The sequence below is a fragment of the Eucyclogobius newberryi genome, unplaced genomic scaffold (assembly GCF_026437365.1).
Source record: "Eucyclogobius newberryi isolate DKJ021-1_F unplaced genomic scaffold, fEucNew1.0.hap1 SCAF_18, whole genome shotgun sequence".
NCBI lineage: Eukaryota > Metazoa > Chordata > Actinopteri > Gobiiformes > Gobiidae > Eucyclogobius > Eucyclogobius newberryi.
Genome location: NW_027315812.1, coordinates 17,923,371 through 17,942,832, shown reverse-complemented (window position 1 = coordinate 17,942,832; position 19,462 = coordinate 17,923,371). Strand labels below are relative to the sequence as shown.

Genomic DNA, 19,462 nt, shown 5'->3' with positions numbered 1-19,462 from the left:
GCAATAAACTACAAAACTACACGTATAAATTGTGGAACAAGCATTACAACACCACCAACCACAACACACGAGCAAAAGCAAGAAGAGTCTCGTGCCATGTGACTAAATAGGTTCACGGGGGGCCACCAGAAGGTCACAATGTGAGTTTGTTGTTATTAATTCCCGACCTGTGCATGCGCAAAGAGTGATCATTCAGTGCTTGAAGCACCGCCTCTGGCGGTCAGTAGGGATGATATAGAACACATTTTATTTGATCCATAGGTCCTTAGAGCATTATTCTTGGGCTTAATCTTAACTTCCCTGTGCCCGATTTGTATGCTTGAACATAAAATACCAGTATACAGAGGGACACATTTTATTGTAAGGTATTGTTAGTTGTAAACAGACGGATTTTAGAAACATATTCCAGAGATCTAAAAATATATATTTATTTTGTTCTTTCATACTGCTGTTTATTGTGATTTGTGTAAAAAGCACAATTTGGATGCTGCTAAGTTAATTTTGTGTGGTTCTGGCTGCTTTTATTATGAGCCCATTCCAGCCAAAGCACCACCTGCTTTACTTTGCTTTTATGCGCTGTGAACAGTGCTGTCCACAGTTATCCATTTACTCACTGTGAAAGGGTAAAAATAACATTTCCTCACTTTCACTTTATCATCTCTTTTGGACACATTTTGCCTGAGGAAACTGAGTTAGGCAACGATGGATGAATGTCATAAATGTAAGTGAGATATATTAAACTGCAATGGTAATTAAAGTTTATTTTGTCCATTTTAAGACGTTTGAAAAACAGCAAAACAGCCACAGAGGGTCCAAGGTACCTGTTCAGGGGAAGGATCAACACTGAAGTTATGGAGGTGGAAAACGTGGACGATGGCACAGGTAAGCTCACACTATTCATTATAATTTCAGCTCATAATTCATTTCAGCACTCCTGGCAGCTGTAGTTAAGTCGACTACGTGCTTCTTGGCTTCAGTTTTGTTCTTGGAATTACCTATGCACATTTTTCCTCGTCTATAGTTACTCTTCTTGGTGGTGAATTCAATCCCATGTGTGTCTTGGCTTGACGTAGCCACTTATTATAATTTCTATTTGCAAAGCCATGATTTCCCTCTCGGAGCAGCTCGACGGTCAGTAAGGTGGGCTGGGTTTGGAGATGGGTGATGGATAGGCTTCGGTTCGCTCGCTCATGGGTGTTCCGCACCACAGATGACCCATCGCAATTGGACCATTTTAGCCTCACCACATTTTCCCAGGCACACACTTGTTTTTAAATGTGAAATGTGACAGGAGCACTGCTGTGCAAAGGGCAATTGATGCTGCTGGATTGGTTTAATTCTTTACACCCATTACAATTCAATATGTATTCAGACATCTTTCTATCAGTACCAGCTTTTTGAAAAATATTGAATTCTGCAGACCCATAACAGCCCACAAGAAGAGTGGTCAAATTATAGATACATAGATACATATTGAAGTAGTGATACTGAAAAGTTGCCTATAATATCTCCCAGACACAACACATGCCATGAAGATATAGTCTAGACTCTAGTACTTGACCTGTTATGATGCTTAATTTATGGACAATTTATTTTTTACATAATTTATATATTTTTCTTTCAATATGCTTTATGTGTGCTGTATATTGAGCGTATAGCATTTAAAGCACCACAGTGGGAGTTTAGTGAAGAGGTGCCAATAGATTATACTGATGGGTAGTACTTCTTCCTCTGGTCGGTCCACTCCATTATCTTGTTAAAGCAGTGCAGCTATAATCAATGGAGAGGCTGGGGACAAACGAGACAAGAGGCAGTTTTAACACGAGCGCGTTCACACTTGCACATTCAACTCTGAATCTGGAACTAAACTAGATCAGGACTAAACAAGGACTAGATTAGGACCAAACCAAGTCCACATCAGGACTAAAATGGGCTTGGAAAAGTCTGAATGCAGAGCTACAACTCTAACCTTGGAAATTGTGTTGTTATTTTTTCTGTCAGTCTCATTTTATTATAAGTTACAATATAAACAATTACCGTATATATTTCCTTGTTTTTCTTTCCTTATGCAAAGTGTCTTATAAACTCATACCTCATCAAGCGAATCACACTTTTTTATTATTATGCTCCTTAAATAAACAGTACTTCCTCTGTGATTCAATATTGTTTCCTTGCAGTTTAGAGTTCTATTGTTCAAAGACATTCAGTGTATCTTGCACTTTAACTTGTAAACAGTAATTCTGATGTGTATAACCTCCCTATTATGACTTGTATTTGCACAAAGAGATTTGGATGTAATACTGTTCTCCATCGTCCTCCACAGCCGACTATCACAGCAGTGGCAACATCGTGAACAACGGCTGGAAGATTCACAACACGGCCAAAAACAAGTGGTTTGTTTGCATGGCCAAGACTCCAGAGGAGAAGCAGGAGTGGCTCGAGGCAATTATGAAGGAGCGAGAACGCAGGAAAGGTACGCACCACCAGAACCAGATATTTCCTTTCTGCAGCCGTGGGGGTAAAAGACAAGACGGTCGAGGAAGTTTGGGCAGATTAGAATCTAAATTATTAAATGGAAGATGATCTCGGGGTAGATTCATTTTGGGAATCAAAAATAGCATCTCAGCCCATAGCAATGAACTTTTTTTCTGTCCACTGCCAAAGTTATGACAAATTTTATAAAAGTGAGGTCACATACAGTCAGAGGGGAAAAGAAAAGGATTGGGGAGCCAGTGGGCCTTGACCATGTGATTGACAGCTATCAGTGCAACAGGAGAGTTCTGGAAAGAATATGGGGATTTTGGAAGAATTTTAAAATTGTTTAAAGTTTGTACAACATGGAAGTGACACGACAATGTAATAATGTTCTAGTCCATTTTAAACTATCTGTAGAAACTTGTTGCAGACCATATAACACTGCTAGCCCCGAACACGTGCAATACTGATTTAACCATGTGCAATACTGTCATATTCATGTGCAATTACTGTCGTACTCACAAGCAATTAAGGCCATATTCATGTTTATACAACTGATGTAAATAAGAGTGTTTTATTTTGTTTACTTACTTACTATTAGTATTATTTAGTCTTATGCTAGCTATTTTTACTTTACTTTATTTTATTTTATCGTTATTATTTTATTATTATCTTATTTTTATCTTTATCTTTTTATTTTATTTTATTTATTTATCTATTTTATTTTATTTCCCCCCCTCCATTCCCTATTAAGATATGAGAGGAGTTTTGTTCATAAGAGTTTTTTTGAAACTTCCTATAATCTGTCCTTTCCTTCTGTATCTTCTGAGTTGTCTAAGGACAGAGGACCCTGGGACATCGTCCCTCGCCACCACAGACACTGTTGATTCATTTCTCCCTGTGGCCCTCAGAGGCAACTGTTGTTGTGATTTTGGGCCTTACAAAAATAAATTGATTTGATTTGATTTGAGTTGTAAAAACAAAATTTCCCCATGTGCGGACATTAAAGGATTATCTTATCTTATCTTATCTTATCTTATCTTATAATGTTGGGGTTTTATGTGACGCTGTAGCCAAAGGTGTTTCAGGGTTGATCTACTTATTGACTCACACACCAATTTGTCCTCTTTAATACCTGACAATCTTCCTCTAATGCCAATCATTAACATTGCATTAGTCTGCAAATATCTCATTATACACAGACATTAACCTTTCCTTCTTTATTATTTGTGTCACATCTCTCTGTTATAGCAGCAAAACGTAACCACCACAAATGTGTCTACAAGGGCTGATGTTTTCCCTCTGTCTGTTGCACAGGTCTGAGGTTGGGCATGGAGCAGGACACTTGGGTGATGGTGTCAGAGAAAGGAGAGAAGCTCTACCAACTCATGACCAAAGGAAACTTGATTAAAGACCGAAAACGCAAGCTCTCCACTTTCCCCAAATGCTTTTTAGGAAGGTAAGGCTCCACATTGGCCCCCTTCTAGACCATTTACACGTTAGGTTCAAGGATATTATGTTATGGGTTTGTAAACGGTTGATGTAAAGCAGCTTTTGTCTTAAACAAAGTAAATAGTGTCTGCTGCATTTAGTAATACATAAAGCAGCTACATTGTATTTACAACACTGACTTTAAGCACTGTTATTATGTTAATGTTCAGGTTATTTTCTTAGAGGGAAGTTGTTTCATGTCTAGAAGCCTGTATGTCATGTGGGGTGCAGAAAGAAAATCTATCCAACCAGATTTGAATGTGTTTTAAGAATTTTTTTATGCAGTCTCTGGGGACAAAATAATTTAAACACTTAAACATCTCAGCAGAACAACTCTTCCCAGTAGAACATGCAGTAAAATACATTGGCTGTTCTATTTCTTTCCCTCATATCAAACTCTAATTACAATATCCGTTTGACATATGCAACTGCCATGAAAATCTCCATTTGCCACATTAGTTTGTGGCTCTATTGCATGTTAATAACACTTGGATAACATTGCAGGCCACAATAATCTTAAAAAAGTATTTTATATCCTCCCTTATGCTGTACAGTCAGACCATCTTTACTGTCTGAATCCCTGGACCCTATACACTGATAAGTAGAAACAGCTGCTCTTCTACTTGGTACTTACTTAGGCATCTTTTGCTCATTGAAAATATTGAAGGGATCTCACACCTTTTGCCCCCCAATTCTGTGAAAGCTGTAACTTCAATTCATTTGTCCATTTCTCACTGTCACAGGAGTTACTTTCCTTCTGCCGCTGCCACAAGCTGTAGACATCTGGCGTGTAAGAGTGAGAGGGTGACAGAGCTGGATTCAGATAATAAAACTTTAAAATGAAAAACACATGGCTGTAGTCCCTCATGTTAGAAAATGAACATTGCATGTGATGGCTAGAAGTCTTTTTATTGCGCGGTGACACAATGAGATTTAAAATGCTCGCAAAATCAAAAGGACAGTTTTCACAAGAGAAGACGTTATATGAACTGTGCTGCTATCTTGACTTGTGACTCTCATAACACATTTGTAAACGCTCCCACAATTTCCATTTGTTTTCTATTCTTTACTTGGATGTTTAGACTGCTGTTATGGACAATTAAAGTCGTTTCTTAGTCCTTGTTATTTTTTAAAAGCAAAGAAATAAGAGAAAAACTCCAATTGGGACATAGTTGTGGCTTGTACAGTGGTTGCACACGAGCACTTACTTTCTCCCTCTCAGACGACATTACAATCAATTGTGGTTTGGAGCAGACGGTCAATGTTTTATGTGGAAATTTATTTTCTATGTTTGTAAGTAACTAGATACCTTTACTTGTGTAGAGGTAGCTAGTTAGATAGATAGATAAAATAATTTAGCAACCCCAAAAAGGAAATTAAGTAGTTCTTTGATGAGGAATTATATAAACGATGTGGCTATACAGAATTGAAAGTGAATGTAGAATTGATATCAGTAGTTGTTAGTAGTCATATTATATATAATTATATATTCCGTAAAAATAGTGCATACATATATATAGTGTCAATAATAGTTATGCATTAACAGCAATAGCAGAAGCTGAACTATAATATATTTAGTTTATTTCTTACTTATTGGTTATTTTATGATATATTATTACATTTTATTATTATTTACAAATACTTGAGACTTGCGTTGAAATTTTCTGTTCTTCTCCCACCAAACCATATTAGATCTTAGGCTTATCTGCTCTCTCTCTACTTCTCCAGTGGTTTTAAATTTGAACTGTGGGCAGATTGTGGTCTCTTTCCTGATAAAAGCCACATTGACTATAGCTTTTAACTTGGCCCACTCCTACCATTGTGAAACGCTTTGTCCCCGCTCCACGCCTCTTTCCCACATGCTGTTTTTCATTCTTTATTTCTTTTAACTTTTGTGTTTTTTAGGCCCAAGAGCTATTTTCAGACTCCCTTTAACTGGTTTAATTGTATTTGTGGTTGAATTCTTCTGACAGCGTAATTCATCATTGGGAACGTGACTTTTCTGTCAAGCATCTAGTCTTAAATATATTAAACAAAGATACTACGATATACATTTACTTATATTGCCTCAATTGAAAGCAGGGTTTAAAAACAAAGTCGATTAATTGAGAAAAACTTCAACCTTACTATCTGAGTATTGAGTATGGTTCATTAAGGTGTATAAGATGCTGGTTGGATTATTTACCCAATAGTTTTAGTAATTGCTTGCGGCTCTTTCTGAATCCACTCAATTCCGATGGAACCATCTTTGTTTAGTTTTGTGGGGCGAGGGGACGAGAGGGAGGTAATCAGACACGCTCCTGCCTTCCCCGCATTAGCTCTCTCTATCTCAAGCTGTCACTAAATTACAGACAATTATCCCATTCAGCTCCGGTGGGCCGTCCCAGTCTGGATATTGTGTTTGTCGTTCCGAATGTTAGTTTGTGTCCTTTTCTCAGTTGTGACTATGCACCATTTTTTCCCTGCCCCAAAAACTAATTAAACTCAGTGTTATTTGATAGTTCGGTGCCGTGTCTTAAATAAATAAAGTTAAAGGGGATGAGAAGGGAGACCTGCAAACAGAAGAGTAAATAAATCACTTCATTTAGCCAGTGTTGGGTTTGTTGCTATAGCTACATCAATTTGGAGGAAAGAGAAGTTATTGGCAAAGGCCCATTGAAAAAAGGCTAAGGCTACACTGTCAAGGAAAGTCTCTGCTCACCTCCTTGTGTGGAAAACATGTTATTTTTGATGGAGCTTTTACTGTATGGGAGCAGAGCACTTTCTCATGCCACTTTCCTGTTGTGTCTCCAGTGAGTTTGTGTCGTGGCTGATGGAGATCGGAGAGACGTGTAACCCAGAGGAGGGAGTTCACCTGGGGCAGGCCCTGCTGGAGAACGGCATCATCCACCACGGTATGTCACTCTGATCTTTACGCCACAGAGCTTCAGAAACACACCAATGCAGTGAAATATGCAAAGGAAAAAGACTCACTAGTTTATAACACAAGCTGTACATTTTTCTAAAAAAAGCTTGTCGTGAAGCGATTTTTTGGCAAATTAATCCGAAAGAGTCCGATCTACTTTATTTGTGTGTCATGAACAACTTTTATATGTCCTCTCACATGACCCTGACCTGTGGAGTGCCCCAAGGGTCAGTCCTGGGTCCCCTTCTGTTCAACCTCTACATGCTGCCGTTGGGTCAGTTGATACGCAGTGAAAATGTGTCCTATCACAATTATGCAGACGACACTCAGATCTATGTTTCACTGTCGGCAGGTGACTATGGACCAGTAGATTCACTCTGTCACTGCATCCAACAGATCAGTTTGTGGATGCAAAACAACTTTCTCCAGCTGAACTCAACAGACAAGACTGAAATAATCGTTTTTGGCCCACAGAAACAAAGAGAAAGTGTTAGCGGTCACTTCCAGAGTCTCGCTCTAAAACCTACAAACCAAGTTAGAAATCTGGGGGTAATAATGGACTCAGACTTGAACTTTAATAGCCACGTCAAATCAATAACATCAGCAGCTTTTTACCATCTAAAAAACATTGCCAAAATCAAAAATATAGTGTCAAAACCAGATTTAGAGAGACTTATCCACGCGTTTGTCTCCAGTAGATTAGACTACTGTAACGGCCTGCTCACTGGTCTCTCCAAACGAGCTGTAAAACAGCTGCAGTACATCCAGAACGCTGCTGCTCGGGTCCTGACTAGAACCAGGAAGTATGAGCACATTAGTCCTGTTCTCAGGTCTCTGCACTGGCTCCCTGTGGCTCAGAGAATAGACTTTAAAGCAGCTCTGCTTGTGTACAAGTCTCTCCATGGCCTAGCACCAAAGTACATCTTGGATATGTTAGTGCCATATGAACCATCTCGGACTCTGAGGACCTCAGGGACCGGCCTCCTGGTGCCAGAGTCAGGACAAAACATGGGGAATCTGCGTTTCAGTTTTATGCAGCTAAAATCTGGAACAGTCTTCCTGAAGATGTGAGACAGGCTTCTACTCTGACAATGTTCAAATCTAAGCTAAAAACAGTTTTGTTTAGCTGCGCATATGACTGAAAGGATTTTTTCTTTGCACTCTTCTCTTTTGTTTGTGATTTTATTAGTTTAGAAAATCAGTTGGATTGATAATTTTTAATTTAATTAATTTTATTGTATTTCTGTAATTTCTTTGTGATTTGAATGCATTTTTCCTGCTGTGTGAAGCACTTTGAATTGCCTTGTGTATGAAATGTGCTCTACAAATAAACTTGCCTTGCCTTGCCTTGCCTCTCTAAAACTAATTATAAATGCAAAACATGTGAAAATAACACCAGATTATAGAATCATATAAAAGGAAGGGAATTTCTTTTTTATTTGACTGGATGATTGAGGATGGGGCATATAAATACAGTACATAGGAAAATGCTACGTATGATTTGTGTTGTAACAAATAGTTAGTAAATAATTACTAGTATCAGTCGATTCATTCTTAATAATAGGTACGGTAACACGCCAAAAACATTCATCTTGTCTTCTTTTATATTATCCATAAATTACAAGGTAAATACATCCCAAAACCTACTGTCTTTAAAAATAAACCTAATTTATGGATAATAGGCAACAGCTATAATCAGACTGCATGCTTTTCCACAGTTCCATAGAATTCAGTGAATGTAGCTGTGTAATTAGTCTTTGCAGGTTTAGTCTGTAAACCCCACCTTGACATAGAAGGATAACACATATTAATCCTTGCTTAGTCATGTTTGTGTTATATTTGCTCAGTGGCTGTGGATAATAAATGTGTTTAGTTCAGAGGCTTAACTAGACTAATGCTCCACATTCACTCCAAATGGTGCATCTAGAATGTATTTTTCTCAGAAGTAGAAGCCCCGGGCCAAGATGTATCTTAAATCGCTCTGGGGGCTTTATTGCTTCCACACGGGAAAAAAAAGATTGAAGTTTGGGGCTTTTCTGACACAGAGGACTAATGTGAAGCCCCTCTGAGCTCATACAGTCAAGTTAAACTTCCCAGTGTGAGAAGCGATAGAATATCTTTTCCTAGAGAGCTTTAATGGAACCACACAGCTGCAGCCAGGATCCTACTGTTATTCTGCAGCTTCAGTGACGTCTCCCATAAGCTAGAAAACACAATATCTGACATTTCTAAGGGCATTGTATGTCTATAGAACACGATATCCTGTTGTGACACTCTTATTTCTGTTCTTGTTTGGTTATGTTTAGTTGTTATTTGTGTTTTTTCAGTCACAGACAAGCATCAGTTCAAGTCTGAGCCTGTGTTGTACCGTTTTCGCTATGATGATGGGACTTACCATCCCAGGAGTGACATGCAGGATGTCATCTCCAAGGTAGGCCCTTTATCGTTACTTATTCATAAACAAAGATATGTTTCACTTACCTTGCTTGTTAATCTCTATTCTTTCTTAAGGGAGTTCGTCTGTTCTGCCGCCTTCACAGCCTCTTCACTCCTGTCATCAGGTGAGCCACAACTTCCCTCAGGCTTATTGTCCAAAACAGGCAAAACACTGATTAAAATAAGTAATCATTTCAAAACATGTTTTCCCTTTTTTCCCCCTTTTCACACCCTTTTCAAAAGAAAGGCCATATTACTGTCTACCTTGGTAATTTTAGAAATGGCTTTTATAATTCTTAATCAGAAGATTTGATTTTAAATATATATAATAAAATGTAAAGAATTTGTTGAAACTGATGTTGAAAGATTTATGAGGTGTTGGCTCAGACGGGTGGGGATGAAGTGCAGGCTCTCACCTGTTAGCCTTTAGCTGGCTGCTCTCAAAACACACATGTGGGGACTTAACTGTGTGAGAACCACAAAAGTGAATTGATTTTAATTTACATGGTTAAAATGTCAGTATTCTTTATTGTGCTGATTAGTCAGTGTGTAAGTACATCTCAGCTCGTAATTAGTGTAAATAAGCCAAAGTCATCCAATCTCCATGTGAAACAGACATTCAAAACCACAACACAAACAGGTGTTTTTCAGCTCGCCTGGCACAGGATACGAACCATTCACTTCCCTCACAGTTACAAATGGAGCGATCACATTTTATTGGCACAAATTGAGGGTCTGGTTTGCCTCCTGTGTTGTTCTTCATAATAACATTTGAAGAAGAACATCAAGGCTAGCTGTTTCTGTAGCACTGGCCAGAGGAAAGGCTTTAATTTCACACGGATAAAAGTGTGTCACAGCTGCAGGGGGAACACTAATGCTACGTATTAATGCAATTGTTTGATCTAGCATTAAAAAGCCTAAAGGTTGTTGAGTTGTGTTGCACTATTCAGGGCTGCTGGCATGTGATTTGAAGCAGGACCTTTTCAGTGTTAAACCTTTGCAGACAAGAATTGTGGGTTGTTGGCTGCTGTATCTGCCACTGAGAGCTCCATACAATACATCACAGCGCTTGAGAACCCCAGTTTAATTGGAGCGACCAGCCCCGGCCTAATTAGGTGGAATTTCCTGGCAGCGTGAATGAGATGGGGCCAAAGCGCATTCCCAAGCAGCGTCTGTCCCTCACAGAAATGGACCCCTGTACACATGTTTAGTATTCTGTGGCATTAATATTGTATCTAACCATGTTCCTCCTCTACTAGTAAATATCAAGCAAACCTGACTCAATACACAGGTGCACACATCATGCATTTCAAAATATTTTCTAAAACATGTACCATAGATCTTCATAATCACCATATTCGAGCCATACTTTTTTTGAGCCATAAAATTATTGCGTTTCATGTTTTTTAAACTTATCGAGTGTTATCATTAGCATTAACTTATCATATTAGCATTTTTTAGATCACTAAGCCGACTTGTCCCCTCAGATATTTGTGTAATATTGCAAAAACAATATGCTTAAAAATTCAACTTTTCCCCTCGTCATTTGTTTATTCCAACTAAATGCCAGGCCAAAGTTCTCCTATCTGCCAAGCAAGTTAAAGTGCAGTTGTGACCTTTCCCTCCGCTGCAGCTCAAACTGTGTATCCTTATGCTGGACATACGGCTGCCCATTGGCCCATTGTTTACACCCATTCTTCACTTTCGACAGCAGCAGTGCGCTCTAGCCACTGGAGCCCATCAGCTCTCGTGGAGTTACTATTAGAGGAAACACATGCCTCTCCAGTGGTCTATGCAGGAGAGCTGAACAATATTACAAAGACATGCAAAATGACATGATCAAATGAAAGCCATATTTGGATCCATTTAATAATTAGGGATCAAGCGTTTTAAAGTGTAAGGAAGCATCATTCAAAATTGGATAGCTCACACGTCAAGACAGGATTAGGTATAGGGTCTAATTTAATATCCAATAATAGAATTAAACACATAGTTAGTTAATTAGTCGTTGATGTTAATTATTTGACTCTCAGTTCAAATGTCAATGAACTACCAAAAATTAAGAAAGCATTCTCTCCGTCAACACATTCTCCCGCCTTTCATTTATTGAATGATAATGATGATAAATGAAAGTCTATAAAGTAAAGTCTTTGAAGCAATAATGGTGACAGGCCTACTCATCATCAGAAGTGCAGTTTATTACATATGTTATTATACACATCTATACGGCTAACTTTTTCGAGCACTACCACCACCTCTAACTGTCAAATAAAGTTACGCAACTGACCGTTCCATGGTGAAGGCAGCGTTCAGCCTCTCACGCCTTGCACTCTGAAGAGGTCCAGACAGCTGAGATTGGACCCTTAACTGGGCTCATATGTCATGTTTGACTTGTCTAAAGAGTGTGCGTGTCTGTGAATGTGTGGAGGAGAAGTGGCGCAGCAGCTCTGGAGTTTCCCTCAGGCTGTGGTCCCATGGGGAGGCCTCTCTGTTCATGGGAAAGTTGCGGCTCCATTCCTAGATGCATTATTCCCGGTCTTGTGTGGGTAAATGTGAGATTGATGTAGGGAGGGGGGCACCCAGGGGCCAAACCCAGCTGGAGTTGTTGCCCTCTGTCCCTCTGTGCTCTGCTGTTGGCCACTGTGACAAACCCATAGAGAATTATGGAGAAAAAACTTTCTTGTCACCATAATTCACAGTTTTAACTGCATTATTATATATGACCAAACATAATATAATATTGTGTATTTCTGTTTCTTGTGCCCCATTCAGAGATAAAGATTACCACCTCCGGACTTATAAATCTGTGGTGATGGCCAACAAACTCATTGACTGGCTGTTAGCTCAGGTAAGGCCTTTGAGATATGATTTTAATTGACCTTCTATTACTTAACAGCATTTTTACTCTCTGGATGAACAAAAATCATAACTTCTTGTAAGACAAAAGGACAGATTGAAGTAAACGCTTGTTCACATTTAGCTTTCCGCAATTATAGACCTCAGTGCTTGTTGTAAAGCTGACACATACTTAAAAACGAGGGGGAAATTTGTGATGTGTAATTCTGTTTGGGTTAGCTTTAAACTTATACTCCTTAAGAAAAATGTCTTGGAAATATCCTGTAAACGTGTGTGAGAATATAATCAGTCCATTTGAATCCATATGATTGAAAGCAACGGAAATGCTGACTTCTTTTAGGGGACTTGATGAGCCCTTGTAGAGCTCGGTCTAGACTTGGTTCTGGTTGTTTTTAGGTTGATGTGAGCGGCGCATGCCTCTGGGCTTTTGGAGGCAAGAAGAAAGGGGGTGTCACATTTTGACTGCTCTGTAACCACACTGTCTTTTATTCTGTCTCCATTGTGTTCCATCGTCTTTCTGCTCTGTCTCTGCCTTGATTTAATCTGTCACTCGCTAAATTCTTCAAATTTTTTTGCTATCTTGTGTTCCAGGGTGACTGCAAAACAAGGGAAGAGGCATTGATCTTAGGAGTGGAACTGTGTGACAATGGATTCATGCATCATGGTACGGATTTAAGACATCATCAGACCAATAGAACTCAAAACATACACCTTCTGAATTGTGAAATTTCACTTTATACATAGATGAAAGAGATATTCCAGTAGAGATTGTCTGGCATTTTGCATAATGTTTAGCACACTGGCCTCTTGTTCTCTTCCCATTTCCCATTTCATTTTGTTCCCTTTGAGACTAGAATAGATCCATGTTCTGTTTTTATGAAGGCATTTCTGTGTGTGCAGTCCAAACTGGGGCCATGTCCATGCTGTAATTTAAGTTTATGATTACCTGTCAAGTTATTAGTGACTTGTAGACAAATATGGCTAAATAGTTCTGCTGTAATACAATTTAAGATTTATTACTTTTTGATGCCATAGTTACAGCTTGTTTACTGCTTTTCTGATTTGTCCATGCCAATGTCTACATCATTTAGTACAGTATGACTCATTGCAAGCTGCCATGTTATAATGATCTTAAACGGCCCACAGTTCAACCTCATCACAACCTCACACAAATTGCAACTGGCTCCATGGGACTAACAGCTGCTGCCTTCACTCTCTCCTATACTTTTCACTGGGATGATTTAAAATGACGTGCTTGTCAGTCACTATTTGACTTAACGGTATCATTATAAAACTACTGACACTACACATGATAGAAATAAAGAATTAAGGATTCAAATAAACTTGCTTTTTCATCATATGGATCATTAATACAATATTTGGTTATTTTGTTCCCCTGCGATCCTGTAAAATCATGCATAGAAAATGTAAAAACGTGAATATACGTTAAGGTTAAGGTACACTTTACTCGTATTGACCCTGGGCATAATGTGAATATACCGAGGTAATAATGTAAAAATGCGGGTGTGCTTATGAAGAAAGCATATTAGAGTCATGTACATCACATGTTCAATTCCAGGGCAACCTCTGCATCAGGTGTTGAGCAATCTTCCAGCTCACTTTTGGCCACTGGCTCTGGTAACATCCACTGGACACTCGACTTCTGGCATGTTTGGACACCTGTCTTCTGTCTCCTCCATCTTTGAGTCATCTTTGGTCTCAGTGACTTTCTGGAGCTCTGCAGTGAAGGCCAAGGCGTCCTCCGTTGTATAACTGACCTCAGACGTGTTTCAGAAAGAGTTGTTGCTTCTTATACCGTGTTCACTGAAGAATCATTAAAATCCTCACTTTCAATTGTGATGGTTATAATTGCATGATAGTAGTTTGCACCAGGTTTGACCTTCTGATTCTGGAGTGCCAAGCTCGTGCTGATACTGCTGAACCTAAGACATTTTATTTCTCAATATATTTCATAGCAATTCCTATACTTTAACAAGAATGATAGAAGAATGATATGCCCACATTTTTATTTTATTCACATTCATATGACACATCACATGTAAAATTGGTATTTTGATGTGTGTACAATAACCTTTATAATCTAAAAACGTTCCTTTTCTCGTCACCTCAGTGCTGGAGAAAAGCGACTTCAAGGATGAGCCCCTGTTGTTTCGTTTCTTCGCTGATGAGGAGATGGAGGGCTCCAACACCAAACACAAGCCAATGAAACACGACCTGAAAATCCTTGAGAATGTCATCGCCAAATCTCTCCTGGTGAAAAAATACACCCTTGCTCAATGTTCCCTTTCAGTTTGTTTTATATACCCGACACAACTTTGCCCCAAATTTCGAAAAGCAAGCAAAAGAAACACACATGCTTTTTAAACTTCCACAAGAATTCTGTGGAGTGACAATTGGGCCCACACTTTTGTACCCTCTATCCGTCTGCGGCAATATCTGCTGGTTTTGTTGGTTGTCATGGTGTGTGAGACATCTTGGTCTACTGCTTTTGGGATTTAGTTGATTAAAATGGGGTTTTCTTTCAGATAAGACCAACTGAAGGAGGATACGGCTTTACACTGGAGAGAAACAGAGTGCCCATCATCAAATATGTGGAGAGGGGCTCGACAGCAGAGGTGTGGGAGTTTAGTAATATAAAAACATTCCCATAGGTTTGATATGTTATGTGATATTTTCTATGTATAAATCTGTATTTAGATGGCTGGCCTGGAGGTCGGGAGGAAGCTGTTTGCCATAAATGGAGACCCGGTCTTTCTTAGACCGTTCTCAGAGGTAGAGGTTCTCCTACAGCAATGTGTCAACAGCAAAGGACCCATCAGTGTTCTGGTCAGCACCAAGCCAAGAGAGTGAGTCTGCGTTTCATTATATACCCACATGTAGATGTTATTACCAAAATTATTATTATTAATGTTATTATTATTATTATTAACGTGAATGTTGAAATTACAATCATAATTAAAAGTAGCTATGTAAGGAAAAAAACTCCATGGAAAAATCCATGGAAATTAATTAAAAGTTTTAATATTTTACAGGGGGATGCCAAAATATATTACTGTTGTGAATAAATGCATTTTGTATTATTATACAGTCTATTTTTTCCTCCCTCGTCAGTCTTGACTAAATATATTCAGGGCATGTGTATGTGTATATTTACAGTTGCATTATTATCTGACAATTTGATTGCCTTTGTCCAGAACAGTGAAGATCCCGGACTCAGCGGACGGCCTGGGGTTCCAGATCCGAGGGTTTGGTCCCTCTGTGGTCCATGCAGTGGGCAGAGGTACGGTCACTGGAGCACGGCTGGCTAACAGCTGGCTTGTCACAGTTAAGGGCTGATCATGACTTTGCCACACGAGTACAATCTATTCCTCTGTTTGTCCATAAGGCTCTGCCGGTCAGTTAATGGTGCAGCCACTTTTTACCCTGTCAAGATCCAAACTAGTCACATTTTCCATGCTCATTCTCAATCCGTCTAGTTATCTAACAGACTGTTTAGCAGTAGTATTGGCGCAAAATGGAACCCAATCTAAAAACAATTCATGATCCTGTCAGGGAGTTGATCCTTGTTTATTTCCCTTAAATAGTTCCAATGCAATTAGAAGATGGAATAAGTGAGTGTGTGCTATTGATAGTGGTGTTGCTTGCTAACCTGTTGGTGCTTCCGCTGGGAACCTGATCTCAAGAGATAAAACACATGTTGAGTAATCCCTGGCTTTGTATTGTAACAGCTTCTTTCCCTGGCAGTGCAGGGGCAGTTGAAACATATAATGTCGATTAGGAACTCTCATTGCAAAGCTGTTCATTACAAATTTCACTAATTTGACTGAGATGGAGGTAGAGAATGGCCTCCCGCAAACCTATGTTTTTGTTAGTAATGTCTGGTATTTCCTGTTTATCAATACACTATGCTTGTTTTAAGTTGTTTTAAACATCTCAGGAAAGTAAAGGACAACACAAGTTAGTGTGGGGCTTGATCAGTGGTCTTATACTGCATGACCACAAATGGAAATAATTACCAATAAATAATAGATTGTTTAGCTGTGATATGCCCCTATATGTATTATTTTAATATTTCCCCTGTGCCTTCCCTCAGGGCCAGTTCAAAAATGTGTACTTGCTTTGTATTATACTCTGTTACATAAGGAGGTTTACAGTGCACTTGTGCTCATAGCATGTATGCATGCTGTGTGTTTAAGGAGCTATGAAAACAACTGTGTTTGGTCTGCCCAGCGTTTCCTTGTGATAGCTGCAAACCTTGAAGTTTTCTTATGGTCTGAATCACATCCCTGAGAGAAGACCATGTCTATCCCAGATAAACAACCGCACTCCCTCTCCCCCCTTCACGTTTCTCTCTCACGGTGCTCTGGAGCTGCCAAAACAGGAAACAATCTTGTAAATACAAAGAAAGGAAAAAGGGAAGGCAATCTTGTATACAGGATGTGGAATATGTGACACTTGCATTGTGCTTATTTAGCATGCACCTGCGATTTAATTATATAGTGTTATACTCATGTGTCCTTTATCTGTTGGCATCTTTCACCAGGCACTGTGGCAGCCATTGCCGGTCTGCACCCAGGACAGTGTATCATCAAGGTGAACGGCATAAACGTGAGCAAGGAGAGCCATGCCAGCGTCATTGCACACGTCACAGCCTGCAGGAAGTACAGAAGACCTACGCAGGTTAGGAGACACTCAAGGAGCACATGAAAAAAAACACCCATCAAATGTTTTAGTGGTATTGATCTCAGAAAACAAGTATTGCTGCACTATTACTGCAAAATGCTTCAAATAAAGTAAGCAAAAATGATTAATCACTCTTCTTACATATTCCGAGGTTAATCGAGCATGTTTGACTTCAGTAGTGCCCCAACTCTACATAAAACGGCAATTGCGAGCAGAAAAGGCCAAATGTACATTAATGGATTCTGATATTTGAAGTTGAGTTAAGTCCAATACATTTGTTAAAACATCTAATTCTTAGTTTATTTTGGAAGAAACCATACTATTTTACTCACATGCTCTGACATTAAACTTTTTTTCTTGAAACCATACTTAAAATTCCCATGACCTCAGTGCTGAAGTGAACTGTAAGTTGACTGGTCATTATGTTGTAATGGAAGTGGAAACAAAAACGAGTGTGGGAGAAAGTACTTGAAACGGCACACACCATTTGACGTGCACTTATAATGCATTCTGTACATGCACTCTTTCTGTCTTTGTCTGGGTGTATTACTGTGCAATGCAATGATAGTAGTTTTGAACGTCTGGCTGGCACAGTGGGGGCCGTCCAGTGAACTGGAGCTTGAATGCTGGATACAGAAACACAATACAAGTTAAACTGACTGAGAGGCAGATGTTTATCATGTTAGCTGGTTGGCAGCTGTGATCGTAGAAGGAGGTTTTAGTCCACCTGTTGGGGATAGTGTCAAAATGTAAATTGTGGGGTGCATTGGTGGTTCATGCCGGTGTAGGATGTCATTATAATTGGATCCCGGTGGGACTTAATGATGCACTGCCCAAACACTAGAGGAGATCTGGTTCTAATCAAGTTGTAGACTGGAGGGAAAAACCACCCTTACTTTCTCAATCTCAGCTCCTTTGCTTTCTCTGTGTATTTTGGTTGTAAACTAGACCACAGAGCAGTAGGCAAGCGCAACATGTAGCCTTGGCAGAAAAGCGACTGCGGTCTTGGGTGTGGAGGCAGACACACGTACACACGCTACACTGGGCTGATGAGATTGGCATTGGTTTGCTTTTGTGGTCTCACTGAGCTTCACGTTTCCATATGTCGGTGAAGGGTTTTCACGGTGTGCAACGTCACTCCAGCTGTGTGGACGTTAGCAGGCACTCTCATTCAGACACACACCAGAGGCTTTGGGGATGACTTTCTATTGGTAATGTTCCAGTTGCACAAACTGTTTGTGAAAGTTGTTTATTCAGGGTATAACTGAAAATATGTCTGTTTGGACTATAAAGCTTAACGTAGCATTGTATCGGTATTTGTAATAGGTAACCACTTATTTTACTCAACAGAAACTAATGGAGCTTGATTACAGGTCAAAAATGATAATTATGGTTATTTGGTTCATTATATAAAATTATTACTTCTATACTGTCAAAATTAAACTGTAGAAAAAGTCAGATATATTAGTAGAAATGTTTTAGGACAGTTTTATAAAAAGCCTATATAGATTAGAAAAGTCACTTTACTCCAGATTTTGAGTGGAAGAATAAGGTTTATAACCCATAATACAATTTAGAATGTTTATGAATTGAAATTATGATTACAAGCTTTTTTTTGATTGAATAGAGCAATAGTTTCAATCACAGTTTTAAATCTGATTAATTGCACAGATCAAACAGAAACTTTACATAAGCAAAGATACTGTATTATTATTTGTGTTTTGTGTCAAAAGCGTCCAATCGCTGATGATTCGTCAAATTAAATATTACTAAACTAAATATTATAATGTGAGGGTTACAAGGCATCTGATTTCCTTTGCAGCAAGATACTATCAACTGGGTGTACAACTCCAGTGAAAGTGCACAAGAAGACCAGAAAAACAACAACAATAACCAAAAACCAGTGACAGAGGAGAATGGACACGGCTTTGAGTGCCAAGTGGAAGGTGATCACACTCACACAAATATAATAAATACACATCTATGACTGTTTAATCATCAGGTATTGTTTTACAGCTTGTTATATGTAGTGTTCAGGGTCACTACACAGGGTTGTCATCCATAGATTCACACTAAAGCAGTTTCCCATATCTGAAAAATCTCAATCTCAAATTTGGCTCATCTAGTGTTATTTTCCCCAAATTTATAGAGCCCAATGAGAGTTAAACAAAAAAGCCATTCCACTTTTAGTAAACAGCGTTAGAGCAGGATTTATGGCCGTATTAAATCACCACGTTCACATGGGGCTGCCTCTATAATCTTGGAGAAAGCCGTTGGTTGTTGGAGAGAGATGGAAGCCAGCCACTAGTGCATTGTCTCTCAAAATGAACAGTGGATTTGGTGGTCTGGTGGTCTTCTCCTGAGTCTAGTTAGTGTTTCCGTTAAACTGTGATTAAAAAAAACTGTCGGAAATATACAGTTACAGCATATGAATCCACCCAGAGTCGTTTAATATGTTTGATTGCATGGGAAACGTCTCATACACGTCCCAGAAGATTCAAAAATACAATATGGGGACACATAGGGGTTTTTTAGTCCAATGATTAAACCTTCAGCATGACATATCCCCGCTCCTTTATAGATTATTGTGTGTAA

At 39.0% G+C, this 19,462-nt stretch overlaps 1 protein-coding gene across 1 annotated transcript in view; it reads left to right on the top strand.

Moving 5' to 3' along the window:
* Positions 1–19,462, top strand: part of prex2 (phosphatidylinositol-3,4,5-trisphosphate-dependent Rac exchange factor 2) — a 76,424-nt gene that overhangs the window by 25,879 nt on the left and 31,083 nt on the right. The window contains exons 8-21 of the mRNA XM_072450771.1: positions 779–882; positions 2,324–2,473; positions 3,793–3,934; positions 6,760–6,860; positions 9,199–9,302; positions 9,383–9,432; positions 12,080–12,155; positions 12,755–12,827; positions 14,295–14,437; positions 14,710–14,799; positions 14,882–15,030; positions 15,379–15,464; positions 16,728–16,864; positions 18,690–18,813. Of these exons, the coding sequence (XP_072306872.1) occupies positions 779–882; positions 2,324–2,473; positions 3,793–3,934; positions 6,760–6,860; positions 9,199–9,302; positions 9,383–9,432; positions 12,080–12,155; positions 12,755–12,827; positions 14,295–14,437; positions 14,710–14,799; positions 14,882–15,030; positions 15,379–15,464; positions 16,728–16,864; positions 18,690–18,813 (1,529 nt within the window). The remainder of the gene's footprint in view (positions 1–778; positions 883–2,323; positions 2,474–3,792; positions 3,935–6,759; positions 6,861–9,198; positions 9,303–9,382; positions 9,433–12,079; positions 12,156–12,754; positions 12,828–14,294; positions 14,438–14,709; positions 14,800–14,881; positions 15,031–15,378; positions 15,465–16,727; positions 16,865–18,689; positions 18,814–19,462) is intronic.